The sequence below is a fragment of the Aptenodytes forsteri genome, unplaced genomic scaffold, assembly GCF_000699145.1.
Source record: "Aptenodytes forsteri isolate BGI_AS27 unplaced genomic scaffold, ASM69914v1 Scaffold56, whole genome shotgun sequence".
In the NCBI taxonomy this organism is placed as follows: domain Eukaryota; kingdom Metazoa; phylum Chordata; class Aves; order Sphenisciformes; family Spheniscidae; genus Aptenodytes; species Aptenodytes forsteri.
In genome coordinates, this window is record NW_008796213.1 from 563430 (window position 1) to 581802 (window position 18373).

An 18373-nucleotide genomic window follows, 5' to 3' on the forward strand; every position below is an offset into this window, starting at 1 on the left:
TTGCTCAGTTGTTGGGATTTTTCAGTCCCTCCTTGTGTCTCCACAGGTATTTTCCAGTGCCAAGTATCCAGCCCCTGAACGACTGCAGGAGTACAGTTCAATTTTTGCTGGTGCAGAAGACCCAGGTAAACAGAAATGGCCAAGACACAAGATTCAGAGCAAACACCGAGTGCTGGATGAGAAAGCTCTGCAGGTAAGGAGGAGGAGAACAGACCTTGAGATGAACAAGCAAAGAGAAGCTAGGAGGCTGTTAGTCTCTTTTGTGAAGTAGACCAGGGCTTTAGAATATAGGCTGGGAGCAGAACATCTTTTCAGCTTGGCCTGTTGGCGGGGGTGTGTGAGGTTAGGCTGGGAAGCTTGCAGAGCTGCTGGTTTGAGAGGGCCATGTCAGTATAAGACCTTGGCGCGGTGGTCGAGTGCTCTGGGTGGCTGTAGGCTGCCAACTCTCCAGAGCAGTTCCATTTACTGAAACTCTGCTGTTTCCTGCAGCGGTGCTGGTGGGTGCTGCTGGCTGGCCTTAAGGCTTCGGCTGTGCATAGCAAGGCAGCTGGGATCAGGGTCATAATTGTTTGAAAAATAGTTTCTGAAGGCTCTAATATAAGCGACGGTGAGAAGGGAAAGGTAAAAGTGCTCATGAGTGTGTCAGGAGAAAAAGAAGTCATTAGAGCATTTTTCTGTCCCAGGAAAGCAACACACTTGGATATTGTCCCTTCCTGGTTCGCAGCTAAGTTTTACATCTTGGAGGGGAAGATCATTTTGCTTCTTTACATTTTTTGTTTGTGCTTTGCTTCTCCTTTGCCTTGTGTTCAGCTATTGTAGGTTGCAAGCCCTTCAGAGAGGGGCTGAATCTCTCAGTACCCAGCACAGCTGGGGCTTCCAGGTGTGTCCATAGGACAGATGTTTGCAGCTGGTGGTGTTGAAGGAGGTCCTGAAGTATTGAGTTCCTTTTAGCCTGTGGATTGAGTGGCAGAGGGAGGCTTCTTAGGGAGGTCTGAGAAGTGGTGGGTTTGGCAGGAAATGCTACCAAAGGAGTCTCCAACAATTTGGGTCAACATCCCCATGTTGGAAGGAGGGGAGGAAGAGTTGCTGTGTTTGAAGTTTAAAAGGTTCTGTGTATGTGCTGTGCCAGGAGTAGCAGATATACTCTTCCTGATTAGGGATCAACCTGACAACTTCCCTGCTCTCCACCCCTAAAGAGACTTCCTTCCTCATCCTTGTGTGCCTTGGCCCAAAAATAAAACTGCCACTGAATAATTTATCACGCTAAACTTTTCTGAGTTTTAATAGAGTTGAGACCTCACACAGTGAGGTAGTTATGAATATTTCAGCCAGGCCAGGGAAGCAGGGTTGCTGGCCGAATGGACAGCTGGCAAACTCGAGCAGGGTTCGTGCTTCCTTCAAGCTGTGGCAGTAGCGCAGGGCAGAGCTGCGTAGGAGCTGCTGCTGGCCAGCCAGGCTGTCTGCCTGGTGGCCCCATCCCATCAGAGCGTGTGGGGGGAGCAGAGGTGGGCAGTGAGTGGGCAGGGGAGATGCTCTCCCACCCTGAAGGGCTGGTGCCAGCGTACAGCCCCTCGCACAGGGAGGGGATTGAGAAGAGCATCAGCTGGTAAAAAGCAGCGTCCTGCAAAGAGCAAATGGTGTGCCCATCTGACTGGTCTGCTGGCTCCAGTAGGCTCTGCGTGCCCTTCCCTGCTGCCCCTGCCATCTGCCTACGATGCCACCTCTTCCCTGTCCCAGGCGGTCTCTGTACCATTGCCATGTTCTGCCCTGTGTGACCTAGGCTGCCATCACCACAGGGACTTTGTTGCAGGCCCCAGGGGATGTTTGTATTTGTTCCTCCCCTCCTGTGACCCATCTTTCGATCCTCCTTTGGGGTTGTTGATCTTTCTCTGGCTTTGCTGACCCTACCTCATGCAGGGGTCTTGTTACTCTTGCCAAGCTCATGCACGCTAGCTCCTGCAGCTCTTCTGTGGGGCAGGGGGACGCTGCTGTGCTGGCGAGTGGCTGTCAGCTGGTGAATGATGGAGGGGCCTGCGCCAGGAGCAGCTGGTGTGCTGAGCGGGGCTCAGTGCAGCCGAGCTCTGACCATGTTCCAGGGGGACAGGCCCGTCTCGGCCATAGCTGAGCATGGAGCCTCACGTGCCTTGCAGTAATGAAATGTGACAGTGGGAAGTCTAATGGTTGCATTTATGCCCTCCTCAATTATTCAGGGCTTTCAGCAGAGGCTCGCTGCCTGTTTTCACTTCTCATGAGGGCTTCTTTGCTGGGAGCAGTCGCAGTGGCCTTTGCTAACTTCACTTGCACACGCACACACAGCCCCACCAGGAAAGCAAACTCTGCTCGTGTCAGTTTGAGGGTAAGTGGTGGCAGGCTGTGCTCAGTGTTTAGGGTTTCTGCTCTGGGGGGAAAGCAGCTGAGTTGGAAATGTGCATGGTTCTGCACGCACAGAATTTCTTCTGGGAAATTCTCCTTTCCCCCTCCACACCCCAAGCAAGTGAAAACTCAGTTGTTGAGAGGACGCTGTTTAGGTTAATAAGATATGCACTGATGGATAAGAGTGCCAGAAACAGGGTCATTGTAAGCCTGGAAAGCCACTTGTTTTGCATGTTGCTGTGGTAGCAGCTAGGCAGGGTTCAACAGTGAGTCGGCTGCAGCCCTGTAGGGCTTCTCAGGTGCTGGGCACTGCCTTTGTGGTGGGACCTGTGTCCAGGTGATGCAAGTGCCCCTCAGGAGGCTGGAAAACGGGGTGGGAGACATGATCTGCCTGGGCTTGGGAAACAGGTCCAAGCAAAAGTTACAGTCCACCGCTGGAGTAACCTTGCTAGGCTTCAAAAACGTCAGTAACTTGGTATGTCCTTGTGAATTCTGCCCCTCTCGGAGTCCACCATGGGCATGGGGAGGCTAAACCAGGTTTTTGACACTTGCTCATCTTCAAGTGCTTTTCCAGCTAGCCTCAACACTCCATTGGCAAGGGGGGAATGGGGTTTCTGGTGTATCACACCAATTCCTTTTGCAATAGGTATGTAGTGTGTGCTTAATTAAATTTAAGAACCAGGGTGACTTTATATATTTTTAACTGTAGGCTTTTAGGAAGAAAAATGCCTGGAAATGCAGCATCCTTAGGGGTGTGATCCTGTCAGGTGCCAAACCCCAGGTTGGGGTGTTTGAGCATTCAGGTGCCCCCCATATGACTTCAGTATGTCGAGGTTGCTGAACCTTTGGCTTAAGCCCTTAATGTCCCTATAAGAAAACTAATTTTTGAATGGCATCTTACCTTGTGGAATTCACAGTTGCAGGATATTATTGACGGTATGTAGCTGTTCTAAATTTCAAAACAGGTCTAGGTACTTGAATAAGACTAGCACTTTGGTGGCATTTAAATTAAAAGGATTATGTAGAGCCTCACATTTCAGAGTAATACTCATGCTTAGTGCTTTTATAACAGCCGTAGATGAGACTTATAAGTAAATGTAGGTAATGGTTGGTTTCTCACTACGCCCTTAAAGTGACACACAGTCTTCCAGTGCTAATTGAAATCTACAAAGAGAGAATTAAAAAAATATATATATGACTTGAGGGCTAAGTGTGTGAACAGGTCTAGCAAAAACGTCAGTACTCCCTCATGCTTAAAAAATTAAACATTAGGAAATGAATATTAATGATCAAAAGAACCTTTATTTTCGAATCTCTGCTTCTACAGTCTCTAAATAACAATTTATATATTTTTGCCTACTTGCTTCTGTAAAAATTCAAGATGTTTATTTCAGTGTATTTTTCACAAGTTGGAACGTGTTATTTGGGGGGAAAAAATTAAATCAAAACCTCCCAGGTCTTTTCTTACAGCGTTTTATAGACTCAGAGCATCATACAAACTCTGAGTGGATTAACTGAGCTGTGACTAAACCATTTCCCAGGATTGCTGGCTACCAAATTCAAGCCTGAAATTTCAATCAGCAGAAACTGCTTATGTTGCTGAGATGTGGTCTTAAAACTGAACCAATGGTGGTCTCCGTTTCCCCCATACAAGTACAAGGAGGGAAGAAGGACTCAGAGAATGGGATAGAGCAGGGATGCTGGAAGTAGTGAGGCAGTAGGAAGCTGTGGACAGTATTTGAAGTGGTCATCTTCTGGTGACAGAAGAAAACCTCAAGTGTGGCCAATTATTTAACCTGACAAACTGTCCTGGTTAGTGCTCTGGTTTCTTCTGGTATAAACACTTACCACAGCTGCCAGGCTGCTGCTTGTCCTAGTTTGTGAAGAAGGAACAGGAGTTGTGAAGGGGCTGAGGAAGGGTGTGGGGAGGGGTCTGGGCTGGAGGTTCATCCATCCCGGGCTGCCTCTGCGCTCACAGACTGATGCCTTTCCTCCCTCTACAGCAAAGCTTGCTGTGGGCACTGAGCTTCATCCCCCAGAGCATCTGGCAGCGGGCGCTGTCACGCTAGCCGAAACACTGGTCTGATCTGGGATGGCAATTCCTGTGCTCTACAAAAGTCAAGTAGTTCAGATGTAATAAGTCCTTTTCTAAAGGGAGCTCTATATATTATGCATGAAGTTTTAGAACCGAGAGAGAGGAGATTTCAGTTCATTAGAGTTGAAAACTCCTGCAAATCCCTCAGGCTTTGCAAAACCATCTGGCACACATTCAACCCTGCGCACTCCCTTCTGCCTGATCTCTTGCCTAGTGCAGGCACTCTGTTTTTTCCTAACCTCTTTTTCCTTTGCCTTCCCTGCATACCCCACCGGTGGGATCACATCACTTAAAACATCAACTGAAGGCAGCAGAGGGGAGGTAATAGAGATGTTTGGGGGACTCTGCCTGCATGAAAATGTCTAGTAGTTGGAGACACAGTAACAACTGCCTTTTTGACTGTGGTGCTTCATCCCTGCCTCTGGCTATAGAGCACAAGTGGTTGTTTTATTCTGGTGGATCCTTGCCACAGCATCACCTGTTCAATATGACCCATCTGTGGCACCAAAAGCACATGCTGTGAGTCTGAACTGCTGAGATTTGTCCTGAGTGTGGGGTTGCAATGTCGTGCATGTGCTTCCTTGCTCAAAGGCAGGTAGAGAGGGAGAGGTAGGGTTCCCAGACCATGCAGTGGATCCAGCAGTGTGGGTTGTGGTGGCTGGGGAGAGCTGTTTCAGCAGCTGTGATTTTAGTGTGTTGCTACCTGTTATTTGTCTTCTTGCAGGAGAAGCTCAAGTATTTCCCTGTGTGCGTGAGCACCAAAATTCACCAGGAGGATGATGCAGAAGAAGGCCTTGGCAGCCTCCCCAGGAACATCAGCTCCCTCAGCTCCCTGCTGCTATTCAACACCACTGAGAACCTGTGAGAGCTGGAGCAGCACCCTGCTGCTCACCTGCCCCTGCTTGTCCTCAGAGTAGCTCCCCCTGCCCCAGGGGCAGCAGTGGCTGCTTGCTTTCCTGGGGGTCTTGCATATCAGGCTCTGTAGGACAGGGTTTGGCACCTCTCCACTGGCTTCCAGCTAGCAACCCTTTCTTCCTCACTCTTCCCCTTGGGTGGAAGGAGTTGTTTGGTCTGCACCTGATCCTCCACTCATCTGCTTTCAACCCAACTTTGCACTTCCCTTCCCTGTTTTTCCTGTCGTACCCCTGCAATAATTTCTCTCTGGCCTTGAAAGCTGCTGTCACTCCTGCCCTTCTCTGCTATATGTGCCTGCCTAGGTTCTGCTCCTTCTCCTGATGGTTCCTTGCAGCAACACTTTCCGCTGTTGCTGCTTTAATGTCTCCACTGCCTTTCACTGCAGTTCCCTTTCCCGTTGGGCTTTGCCGCATGGTTCCTCCTCCTGCCCATACTGAAGAGCTTCTTTAAGCCCTTCTTGAGCTTTCAGCTGCTGAACCTCCTCTTTCTTTCCCTGAGCCACAGATTATTTCCCCTCTTTATCTTTCCTCCTGCCCCTTGAGTGACGAGTCACCAGGAGAGACTGGTGTCCTGCTGTAGGACAGTCTCAGGCCAGGCAGTGGGAGGGGGAGAGCTTGGGTAATGATGGCAGTGCAGTTGGGCTTTGCTTGAGGATGAATGTGGAGGCTGCGCTGGCAGGGTGGGGAGCTGATCGCCTCCTGGTTGTGGAGGGGTGAGGCAAGAAAATGGGGCTAGAAGAAGGAAACTGGACAGCCCAACGTGTGTTCCACCTGCGTGAGTGAGTCGGGAGGTCTCCACCTCCAAGGCCTTCTTGGGTATGCTGTTTCTTCTGGCCTTGGCTCTCAAGGCAATATCACCAAAATACTTGTCCTCTACCCTTAGGTACAAGAAGTATGTTTTCCTGGATCCTCTGGCTGGAGCAGTGACCAAGACCCATGTGGCTCTGGAAACAGAGACAGAAGAGAAGCTCTTCGATGCTCCTCTCTCCATCACCAAAAGGGGACAGCTGGACCGACAGGTGAGATGCAGCTGTGGGGATGCAGCTGCTTCCCCTTCAGACGATTGTGCTCAGCTCTCTGAGAGGAGAGGGCTTCTGTAGGGTGGAGAGCAGGTAGGAGAATGGCCCCTCATGGGGCTGCAGAGTATCTCACTTATCAGAAGAACCTTGACCGTTTCTGTGCTTGAAGTCCTGGTGTGAGCTTGATGGGTGAGACAAAACCCTCAAACTTGGCAGGTGTTTCTCTCTGCTCAAGCCTTTGCTGAGTGGTGTGAGAAGAGTAATGTAATATCGATTCACCTTGCTGCTATACCTCAGGGCTGTAGAGGAGTTTGGAGGCTCCATCACTTGATCATCCTCCTTGTGCTAACTCCTGAGTCTCGTGAGAAGTCTGAGGGTGAGGTGCCATGGCTGAAAGGTGCCTGGGAGGAGGTCTGATCCCCATCATTCCTGCTGGGAAGGAGTGCCTGCTGGCGCAAACAGAAGGGCCAGCCAGCCTGAGCAAAGGGTTTGTGCTCAGTGTGGGCATGAGGTAGGCAGTGCACCAACTCAGCTGCCCTGACACGTGACTGACCTTGAACCCAACACCTTGTAGTGGCCGTAGCTGGAGCTTTGCTGGTGCGTGGTTGAGTGTGTGTTTTGGGGCTAGGGAAAGGAGCCTGGGAGCCATTTGCTCATCATGTTAGACCGGAGGAGACAGCAGTGTGTATAGCAAACAAAACCCTTTATTCACAGCACACATTTCGTTCTCTTTTGCCTGTGTATTGAACACAAAACCAAACCTCTGTAACTACTTGGTTGTGCTTCTCCTGCATCTTAATCTCAGAAACGGTTCAGGCACCATTCTCTTCTGGAGGAGAAGGGACAGGCTTATGTAGGCTGCAAAAGTCGGTGCATGAAACCTTCAGAGGAGGAGAGAGCCCACTTGCAAGAAACTAGGAAGAGTCCTGCACCTCTTCCTCCTCCTGCAGCCTGCCTTTTCCAAGCCTGGTCTGCAGGGGGTAGCCTCTGAGCACGGGGAGCTGCCACAGGACAAGAGCACGGAGTTGTAAGGGTAGCTGATGAGTGGCCACTGTACCAAGCACACAAGCCCAGCTCTGACTGCCGCCCAGGCTGTTCCCTGCAGTGCCCGTTTGCTGCAAGGGAAAGCAAGTGCGTAGTCACTGCCTCACTGCCTTATCTTTTTGTTTTGGGTTTCTTTTAGGTAGCTGAAAATTACTTCTACGTGCCAGATCTGGGCCAGGTCCCTGAGATTGATGTGCCGTCCTACCTGCCAGACCTGCCTGGCATTGCTGCAGATCTCATGTACAGTGCTGATCTGGGCCCCGGCATCGCACCATCTGCCCCTAGCAGTGCTATTCCAGAGCTGCCCACTTTCAACACTGAGTCAGTGGAGCCTTTGCAACCAGGTATTTCCAATCCCTGCTCCCACGACCTTGTGAAGGAGGAAGGCAGGGATTGCTAGAAGATGGAGACAAGGCAGAAAGTCCCTTGGTGGAGATTTCAAGATGGATGTTGGAGATACCTCTGGCTTGTGCTTGGGCCTGAGGCAAAGCTGCAGCTTGCTCAAGTGCTGGCCAGACTCCGGGCCCCTCACCTCCCTCACCCTCTGCACGGCTAGGGAGGAGGGGGCATGGTGTGCAGGGACTGGCCTCGTGGCAGGATGCCCTTGGGTGAGCGGGGTGCAGCTGGGGAGGGCAGAGTAGGGGAACCTCCAACTCTGCCTTGGCCCTGCCTGCTGTTAAGAGATGCTGCACAGGGTGGGAGTGCTCTGCTGCATGGTGCCTGCTGAGGACTCTGATCTGTTGCCACTGGGGCATGCAAAGCTCTGAGCTGAAGCTCTCAGTGTGCTGTCCTCTGGGGCACTTCAGATGCAACTTCTTTCATCTTTCAGACCTTCAAGATGCTGAGCTATTGCCGCCTCCTCCCCCACCACCTCCCCCACCACCTCCTGTTATGCCAACTACTGTGCCTCCTCCGCCACCCCTGCCCCAGCCCACAGCACCCTCTGAGCCAGCCCGGACAGCAAGCGAGGAGAGCAGCAATGCGGTGCCCGCAGGTAAGGGCTGGGCATCTCCACAGCTTCAGCAGAATCTTACTCTGACTCCATGGCTTCAGCCTGTGTCCTTGGTTGGTTCCCTACGGCTTCCCAGCCTTCTGGCAGAGGAGGGAAGCTGTGGTGGGAGGGGAAGCGGCTCCTGCCTGTCTGGGAGGAGTAAGCCTTCAGTTCCCCCTTGGCGGGGCTCCTGCTGGCTGGGCTGAGCGTAAGTCCGTTACTGAGAGGTGTCTGGGCTGGGGCTCACAGCCCCAGGCAGAAGCTGGCAGGGTATCAGAGCAGACCTTTCCATGGGGATTTGGCTGGGCCTGTAGCTGGTGCACTGACCCACAGCTGCTGCCTGTCATTCCTGTCCCTGCAGCTTCGGTCCAGGGAGCCCCGAAGGAGGTGGTGAACCCCTCTACTGGGCGTGCCAGTCTCCTGGAGTCCATCCGCCAGGCCGGTGGCATCGGGAAGGCCAACCTCCGCAGTGTCAAGGAGAGGAAGCTGGAGAAGAAGAAGCAGAAGGAACAAGAGCAAGGTGCTGAGGCTCTTTGGCAGAACTGATCTTCCTTGCTCTCTGCCCCAGGCTGGGGAGGTGTAGGTCTGAGGGGAGACGGGCAAGCCAGGGACACAGTGAACATACAGAGCGGAAAGGGTGTTGTTTCTCCTCACAGGCTGGTGTAGGTCTCAGGTGTTTCCCATTCAGCCAAAGCTCTGTGAACTTGCTAAACCCCATCTGCCAGAAAGGCATTTGTGTTTTGATGGAGACCCGCTCTGTCTCAGGGCACGCGTAGAAGTTTCACGCGTGCTGCATGGGGGCAGACACACACAAAGGAAACCCTGGGGCCAAGAGGGGCAGGGCCGAGCCGGTTTGAGCATGTTGGTTTAGGTAGCTGGGGAGGGTATTGATGGAGCTGGTTTGGCAGAATGAGACGGCAAATGCCCCTCAAAGAATTCCACTCTTGGGTTTCCCCAGAAGATGCCGTTACCCTGCGGTGCCTGGTGTTTTCCTGACCTGAAACTGGAGTACAGTGGGAGAGATTAGGGGTGTGATACAAGATTAGAGGGTGGGGTTTTTTTTCTTTAATCTGAAGGCAGTATTGCAGGCGAATCGCTGTAGTGCTCGGTTCAGACTGACGCTTCTTCTTGTCTGACTTGTTTTGCTCTGTTTCAGTGAGAGCAACAGGACAAGGTGGAGATTTGATGTCAGACCTCTTCAACAAACTGGTGCTGAGGCGCAAAGGTACTGTCCTGCAGGGTGGGCTGCTCCTTCCCCCTAGGAAAGAGGGAGAGCCCTTTCTGGCACCTCAGTTGTGTCAACCACAGCCCTAGAAACAGGAATAGAGACACTTTCCCTAGCAAGTGTGCCACAGCATGGCACATCTTTACAGAGGGTGAGCAGGGGAATGAACAGGAATAGAAACACTTTCCCTAGCAAGTGTGCCACATCTTTACAGAGGGTGAGCAGGGGAATCTCCACCTCAAGTCCAGCTGGAGGCACTGGAGGAGGTTGTGTCCCCAAGGCAGAGGACAGGCTCTGAAAGCTACCTGTGACTTTCAGGGTCACAGGGACAGCGGTGTCTTTTTTTAATTCATGCTGGGGCAGCTGGGCCCCTCACCCTTGGAGGCACCTGAGTTGCCCCAAGGCCTTGGCAGGTACCCAGAGCATTTAGGGCCAGTGTCACCCCTCGGTGCCTGGCACAGGGCAGAGGGCATGGACTTGCTCAGGTGGAGCTTTATTTAAATGAGCCCTTGTGCAGGGCTGTGGCAGCATTTAAGCCTGTTGGCTGTTCTGCTTGCCCGATTCACCTGGGTGCTGGTGGGAGCTGTGGTATGAGGTGTGTTTTTCCTCTCCCCTTTGCTGAGCCTCCATGTTCTCTAGTCCCCAGGTGTCATCACTGGTGCTTTTCCTTCCCTCACAGGTATTTCAGGGAAAGGGCCGGGAGCCTCCGGAAATCCCGATGCTCCTGGAAGTCCTGCTGGTGCCTTTGCTCGTATGTCGGACTCAATACCACCCCTCCCACCGCCACAGCAGCCCACGGGTGAGGAGGATGAGGATGACTGGGAGTCATAGATGGGGTCAGTTGTGCATCAGTGTGAATCCCAGGACTCTTGAACTAAGCACCTTTGAGATACACCAGCCTGTGGAAGTACCTCCTGGAGGGTGGGCACTGGCATGGCAGGGGGACCCTGACGTTTCTTCTTGAAGAAAGCGGGAGCAACAGGAGCTAACCGCTGCTGAGGTTATAGTTACCAGTGAGGGTTTTTCTTCTGCTGTCTGCTATTCTCCACCCCAAATACTACATTCCATCTCAAATGCTGCTGCTGTGACTGGTGACGACTGCAAAAGCCTCTCTTGCAGGCAAACAGCCCTTGCCTCATTTGTCTCCTTGCGGCTTGCTTGCTGAAGCTCCTGTTTGCTTGGTTGTTGCTAGAAGAGAGAATGAGAGCGTGTGTGTCCCTTCATGGAGGTTTAATTCCTGGTGCCTCTGCACGCAGTGGTTTCTTTCTCTACCCGGCTTATGGTAATTCTTTGCCTGTTGCTGCCTGAAAAATGTCAATAAAGTTGAAGGAAGCAGGTCCTTGCAGCCTTTGCTCTGGGAAAAGAGGGAAACATGCTCAATTAAGAGTGTCTTAAGGGAAAGCCCAGCTGTCCACTCTCATCTCAGGCAGGGGCTAGCTTTACAACCCAGCACCACCAACCACAGGGCTGGAGGGTACCAGCTGTTAGAAGCAGGCACCCCCCACTCCCGCTGCTGCTTTCACTGGGGTTAAGGCAGAGCTTGTGCCAGACGGGGGGGCTCTGCACCCACTGAAGGGGTAGGAAACTCACCGCAGAAGTTTCTCAGAAGCAGCTGTTTCTTTCCCTGTGGGGCTAATTAACATATAGGGAGTGGGTACCAGCTCTGTGTCTAATTATAAGTAAGTGCTTTCTTCATTGTGAAGAGCCTCGAGAGGTAGCATCCAGCTGCTGAAACTGGCAAGGAGGCAAAAGAAGCTCCTGGGAAGAGACTTGCTCATGATGACAGAAAGAGCTGGGGACAGCTGTGGGATTACATAGCTGTCCCTGTTACCGCTGCCCTCCAGCACTGACCCATGACCTAGGAAAGAACCCCAGCAAGGTTACACCAAAAAAAAAAAAAAAAGTTTTACCATTTTCCACAGAAAGTTACTTTGAATTCAAAAACCTAGTAGTAAAAAGAGCAGAGCAATCCTGTGCTTAAGCATGATCAAAGGAGAAGTGCTGTGCTGTATTATGGCTATATCTTTACTCGCCTTGAAAGAATGAACCACTCCTTGAATCTACAGACTGCTTGAAGCAAGGTAGAAAGAAGGGGATAGAAATGTTTTACCATTTTCCACATAAAGTTACTTTGAATTCAAAAACCTAGTAGTAAAAAGAGCAGAGCAATCCTGTGCTTAAGCATGATCAAAGGAGAAGTGCTGTGCTGTATTATGGCTATATCTTTACTCGCCTTGAAAGAATGAACCACTCCTTGAATCTACAGACTGCTTGAAGCAAGGTAGAAAGAAGGGGATAGAAATGTTACGCATAGCTGCCCCATGTCTTACCAGTCTGACTGTGTAATTCCAACATGACACAAACTAATGGCCTGATAGTTTACAATTCTTGTGAAAAGCTCTATGTTTTCATTGGTCATCAAGCATCCTACACTTGGTGGTTGATGGGAAAAGGTAGATGTGTTCAGTCAAAATAATTATACTCCCCATACTTAAGTGTTTGGGTTGAAAATATTTAATCAATTTAAATAAAACCTTAACAGCTGTAAATAAATAGGAGCCTGCCGCTACTACCTTCACCTGCCTCAGACCTACAACCACTTTCCCTCCTGGTTATGGTGCTGAAGGCTGTCCCACCATCATAGTGCTCAGATACTGAACAGCAAACATCCACAAAGGAGGCAGAAGGCAGAGATTCACAAACTAACTCCTTGGTACAGAAAAGCAGGAACCTGTGTTTCTTCAGGTGTTCTTCAGCGGTGTAACGCAGAGCTGACCTACAGCCTGTTCTCTGGTCCGCATCGCAAAGCGCCTGACTTCCCTCGATGGAACTAGGAACACACAAAACCAGACAGTTTGTCCCTGGCCTTACTCTGAAGTGAAGGTTTGAGAAAAGTACAGATGAGTACAGTGGTAAACAGTTTTGGTAACCGTACATAAGATACAAGTTCTGACCTTTCTTAACTCTGCAAACGCTGCTCCAAAGGCAGGTTTCACCTGGGTTCTCTCCCTGATCCACTGTGGCAGTTTGTTAAAGATGGCAGGGCGTGCGTACCTGTGGTCCAGGAGCAGGATGCTTGCAAAGTCCTTCTGATGGCGAATGGCTCTGCCTGTACAGAGTGTAGAACCACGTTAAAATGGCCCACTCAAGTGTTCATTCTCAGGCAAGGAAGCTCATGTTCCCTGTTCATGTTCATCTGTACTTAGACTGATTGGTAATGCATCCTTTTCCCCACCCTCTTAGTTCAGCAAGTGTTCGTTCTCAGGCAAGGAAGCTCATGTTCATCTGTACTTAGACTGATTGGTAATGCATCCTTTTCCCCACCCTCTTAGTTCAGTGCAGTCACATTTTGTATCCCCCAGCCTGTCCAAGGAAGGATGAATTACCTATTGACTGGTTTACTGCCTTCATGCACAGGTTTTCAATCAGCACTCTGCTAGGTGCCTGGCCAGCAGGTCTGGGCTGGAAAGGGAGAAATAGGTAAGACTGAACATGAGGTAGATGTAAATCAAACTAGGGAGTCTTAATGACAAAGCGAGGCAAATGCTTTTACCCCTGCAGAGTGCATGGGTAGCCAAGCAGACCCCAAGCTGAGAGTAAGCAGGAACAGAAGAAAGGTTGCTGTCAGAAAACTATGTTGAACATTCACAAAGAGCCAGCCCAAGCCCCCCTGAAGGCAGAAAACTTGTCCCCAGCTGCCCAGGAACAGCATCTCCAGTGGGCAGTGAGAAAGAACAAGTGAGCCAAGAGAAGTGATCCTAGCAAGCAGCTCCTACCACCCTGCCACCTCCTCTGGGGTGAAGAGACCTTGATCCCCGTGCAACTCAGTGTTCCCAGGGAGCCCCAGTGGTGCTTCCCTCCACTGAGCTTCCTCCCTGTGTTTAGGGCCACCTGTACACAGGCAGCACGGAGAAGCTGTGCTCTCGGTATCACACAGTCTGGGAAACAAGGGCAAGCTCAAAGAAAAAAAAAATCTTTGAAAGCAGCTCTGGGACTCATGTGCTGGGAGGAAAGTTAATACTAAAAAGCCAAAGTGAAAGAGGCAGAGGTGTAAGTGTCTCTGTTACCATTGTTTTGTCAAGCCAAGTCATTTTTTCCTGGAGCTCTGGAGATTTAATGTTGGGGTAAGGCATTCCCACCATAATCACACACCTGCAAGGGGCAAGGGAGGACTGCATTATTCTTATTGTCTCATCCTAGAGCACTTTGCCAATAGACTGATAAATTAGAGGTCACCGCACCCCTGAAAGACAGCCAGCCCTGAAAACCAAAGGCGGCAATAAAGCACAGCAGTCTGATAAGCACGTTATGAACGGAAAGCTGCAGAGGGATTCAGGGTGCCAGAACGAGGGATTATCTAGCACAGCAAGCCTAACTGCATTACTCACACGAAAAGTACTCTGGACAGGCGGGTTTTGCGCCACCCCGCAGACTTGGTCCCATTGGTTTAAGCGTCAGCCCAAGCCATGTGCTCCCCAGGATTTTCTATCTATGCAAGTACTGATGTGTCCACCCTGCTTGGAGTCACCACACCACGAGCCCAGCGCTCTCCTTCCAAGGAGCAGCCTCCTTACCTTCCCAGGTCATCAGAGAAGTTGATCCCTTCGCTCATTTTGCCTCCAACTACAGAAAGCAGCAGTGCCCCCGTCATCTGTCCTCCTGCCTGGCTGCAGCGCTGCAGGAGAGGGAGCAGCAACTTAAACCAGAGTAGGGAAGATTTCTGTGCTTCAGAAACACTCCCACACCTGGGCTAGAGTCCTCTTTCCTTGGTAAAAGCTGCAATGCTCTCTTTAGCAGCACTCCCATAGGCAGTTGGGATGCCACACTCCCACCAGCCTGCCAGCTCAGCTTACCTTTATGCACTTGGCATATTCCACCAGCACCTGCTCCACCTGGTTGGCTTTCTTAGGCTCCTGAAAGACCTGTCACAGGCACAGTACGTCAGTTGCAGCAACAGGAAGCAGTTTAAAGAAAGCAAATCATTTTACTCCCGTGCCATTAAACAGCACATGGAACTAAGATCGGGGAAGGGCAAATTGCCCGAAAAACCAGCACCTTTCCCCTCCACCCTGGAAAAGCACGGCTTGCTCGCTACAGCACTTTTCAACTGGGCTCTGAAGGGAGCAGCAGCTGCTCCTGCCCTTCCAACACTCCCTTTCAGCTTTGGCAGGCTTGTCTAATTCTGCAAGAAGTTAAAAGTCATCCGAGAGCTGAAAGGCAGGAAAGCAATGTGCACCTCTTCCATCTACAAATAAAGATCCAGCGGGGTGAGGAGACCCTCCAGCTGCAAGATCTTGGAGGACAGTGACAGGACCAATCAATTCAAATCACCAATTCCAAGTAATAGCTCCCCTTGCCCAGCGAATAACTTATATGAGGACAGTGAGGACCAATCAATTCAAATCACCAATTAATTCCAAGTAATAGCTCCCCTTGCCCAGCGAATAACTTATATTACTTTATGTATGCTTTGCATAGAAAACTTTCTTTATGTTATTCTAGCATGCCTAATTAGTCACTGAAAGCCCCTGAAGTTAATTGAGCTGCATTTTGATAGATGTTGCACCTTGGCCTAAATCACAAGTTGTTTTCCTAGTAAACAAGAGGTGCAACAGCTGTGTCTTCTGTGACAGTAAAGAACCTAAAGGATGTGTTTTCTCTTGGTTAGCAAGAAGTACTATCAAATTTTACCAGCCAGAATCAGTCTTTCAGAAGAAAAATAACTGGCAATTACAAATATAAGCCAAGACTATTTAACTTAAACAGTAGCTATTTAATCCTCTGATTTAAATTAATTTTCCCTGTGTAACTGATGTATAATCTCAGTGTGATGTCACCACAACCACCTCAGGAAAGACTTTAACCTTCCTCTGCTATGATATGATCTTGTGTGTGGGCAGCTGAAAGTCACACTTGCTGCACTTCTACCAAATTGCTTTGCTAATGCATATGCAATTTGCTGGAGACTGCAAAGGCCAAACAAGAACAAATCAGAGTTGAAAGGTAGAGCAAGCTGAGTGATTGTGGCACAATGCCTTGGAGGCACCAGGCAGACCGCTGGGACCCTGACAGAACACACCTGAAAGGCACTATGAGTGACAGCTGTACAAACACACGGAGAAGCCGAAGCATAGTGCTTCCACCACAAAAACTTACAGGCAGAGCCACGTGCCAGAATGCCCGCACCAAGGCTGTGAAATACCTGGGACTGTGCTCTCCTAATCCACGTGGTAAGTTATTTAGCTTTTAATAAACAGAAGTCACAGCTAGCGTATATGTCGTTCTTTCCCCCGCTCCCCTGGCACACGATCCAAGACCCCTGCCCCACACCCTGAGACAGTCAGACTGCCTGACCTTCAATACCCAACCTTCAAATACTTGTGAGAGTCACTGCAAAGATTTCGTATTTGCAGTGACCTCCCCGTTCAATGTTTCTCATCACTCCTTCAATGGGAGTCACCACTGCTAGTCTCTCAGTTCTCCACTCTGCACTTCTTCCAGAAGAAGAACACCGTTTGTCCTGTGAACTGCAGTCTGGTCCCATTCTGCCTAGCCCTTAGTTGTGCTGGCCTGTGTTCAAGGGGCACACAGCTGAGCCTGGGAGAAATGAATTCCCTGTAAGAGCTCAACCTGAACAGCCCCCCAGCCACACGGGAACAAGCTTGCTGGTTATGGAAAGTCAGGATTGTCTACCCATGGCGACTACACAGCCTGTGCACTTGAAGAATCTGTAGCTGCGTTTAATCTAATTTAGATCCCAGCTCAGTGATCAGCTGCCCGGGAAGTATCATTTATTCATTACTGGAGGGATTGGCTAGATAAACATCCGCGCTGCTCTGCTGTGCAGAGTATGAGAACAACTCAGCAAGAGAGGCCTGTAATGCATAGATAATTGTTTGATTTTTGAAACCTCCATTTAAAGTAGCAACTGCCCCTGGCTGCACAATTACCTTCTTCTTAGTTGCCAGGCGGGTGAGCAGCCCTGTCTTCTCCCAGTGTGCATACACCTGCTTCTCATATTCGTAGGAGGGGAAGAAGCACACCACACCCCCTGGGACCACATTGCACAGGTTGCAAAGGATTCGACCCGTCTCATCCATCTGCAAGAGAGACGAGAGCATATTGCAGCTGACAGGAGCTCCAGCTAATGCCGCTCCAATTCTGTGCTCAATCCCAGGATCACACCTCCCCTACGACATGCCTTGGGGGAAGGAAAAACGTGGGAAATTCGCCAGGTCTAAGAGAGCTCTCTAGGGGAGCTGGGAATCACCGAAAAGCTCTTCACTGCTTGGCCTCTCCTCCTAATCCAGGCTTTCTGTTACTGCTGTGGAGCAGTGGTCATTCAGGAAAAGAGGGTTTATGTTTGTTGTCGCAGTGGATGGGACCTGTCACACTAGAACAGATGTGGAAAGCTAGCTAGCACATCTGGTGGAGATTCCGCAGGGGCAGAGCAGATCTAGTGTCTGGCGTTGAGTGCTTACTGGCCCACCAGAGGAATAAGGAAAAAGTGCAGAAACATCTGTTGCCGCCCCTATGGTTTGGGCTGCACTCTGCAGGGCTGCCACGCTCCACTGTCACCGAGCCCTTCAGACTGTGAAGCACAGTCAGAAATCTCCTTCTGATGTTCAGCACGCAAATGCAGGATCTCGGTACAAACAAACAGGAGTTGCTAATATTCCTCATCTCCAATAGCTACCTCTGAGCAGGCAGCTCAAAACCCCTTTTGCTGCTCCTCTTTCCCAATTACTTGGCGACACACCTGCCCCACATCCCATGGATTTCCCTTGCCATGGCTTTTGATCAGCCCACCTTTCAAACAGAGAGCACACTGTCCTACGAAACATAAGCACGTGAAGCAAAAAAGAGATACCAAGGAAGGGAACGAAGGAAAGACTGACCATCTGGGGCAGGTCTCTTGTCTGGTAGGTGAATTCCAGCTGCTGGTTGGAAGGACCACTGCAGAGGATTATGGGTAGAATGTTTTCTGGAGGAATCACATGTCCTGGAGACAGAAACAAGTAGTGAGAGGCAACATCACTGCTGTGTGCACAAACCCCACTAGCTGAACAGCTTTACCTGCGTGCAGTGGGGGACACATTTGCCTAAGTCACTCAGTTGCCCTGACTCCCATTCCCTGAGCCCCTGGGAAGAAGGCACAGCACACTGCCTGCTGATACTGGGGAAGCTCAGGGCGGAAAGGACCTAGCACCCCTTTGCTGCCATGAAAGATGCCGTGTTGCTTAGAGCGTTGACAAAACAGCACCAAAGGCAAACTGCAACACTCGGGTCCCGCAGAGACAGATTATGACCCCTCCCTGCCACCCCGGCACACTCACCACAAGAAAACTCCACGACACGTGCAGGGTCCACACCAGCACAGGACAGCAGCTGCTCTCGGAAATCAGCCACCTATGAACCACAAGCCAAAGAGAGATAAAGCACCAGCGTCCCAAATGACACTACATCAGCAACACTGGTGCTGCTGCTCCTTGAGCACCAGTGTCGAGGGAGAGCTGGTCAGCTCCGTCCGGTGGGCCGCCGGCACAGGGGAGATAGGCTCCCTCCGTGATGAGAAAATCAAGGGCACGGGAATGCTGAGCACACAAGCCAGGGCTGGGAGGCGCATTGGAGTCCAGGGCATGCAGAAGGAGGAGAAGGGGCCCGCATATACATCCTGCAAGGTCAACCACGGCCTGAAGCCGCTGCCGAGCG

The 18373-nt window shown here is 50.7% G+C and overlaps 2 protein-coding genes across 6 annotated transcripts in view; one reads left to right on the forward strand and one right to left on the reverse strand.

Annotated features, from left to right (window-relative positions):
* The window catches only part of WASHC1 (WASH complex subunit 1), a 47434-nt gene extending 36438 nt beyond the window's left edge, over positions 1-10996 (forward strand). For all 5 annotated transcript variants that reach the window (XM_019474397.1, XM_009288325.2, XM_009288322.2 and 2 more), the window contains 8 exons: positions 47-193; positions 5193-5329; positions 6266-6401; positions 7585-7789; positions 8275-8439; positions 8798-8956; positions 9593-9661; positions 10341-10996. In XM_019474397.1, coding sequence (XP_019329942.1) covers positions 47-193; positions 5193-5329; positions 6266-6401; positions 7585-7789; positions 8275-8439; positions 8798-8956; positions 9593-9661; positions 10341-10492 — 1170 coding nt within the window. In that variant the 3' untranslated portion in view covers positions 10493-10996. The remainder of the gene's footprint in view (positions 1-46; positions 194-5192; positions 5330-6265; positions 6402-7584; positions 7790-8274; positions 8440-8797; positions 8957-9592; positions 9662-10340) is intronic.
* Positions 10997-12241: 1245 nt separating this feature from the next.
* Positions 12242-18373, reverse strand: part of DDX11 (DEAD/H-box helicase 11) — a 20961-nt gene continuing 14829 nt past the window's right edge. Inside the window, exons 18-26 of the mRNA XM_009288395.2 lie at positions 17998-18070; positions 17560-17663; positions 16612-16761; positions 14515-14583; positions 14236-14336; positions 13729-13813; positions 13048-13123; positions 12616-12770; positions 12242-12491 (exon numbers count right to left, since the gene is read on the reverse strand). Coding sequence (XP_009286670.1) covers positions 12438-12491; positions 12616-12770; positions 13048-13123; positions 13729-13813; positions 14236-14336; positions 14515-14583; positions 16612-16761; positions 17560-17663; positions 17998-18070 — 867 coding nt within the window. The 3' untranslated portion in view covers positions 12242-12437. The remainder of the gene's footprint in view (positions 12492-12615; positions 12771-13047; positions 13124-13728; positions 13814-14235; positions 14337-14514; positions 14584-16611; positions 16762-17559; positions 17664-17997; positions 18071-18373) is intronic.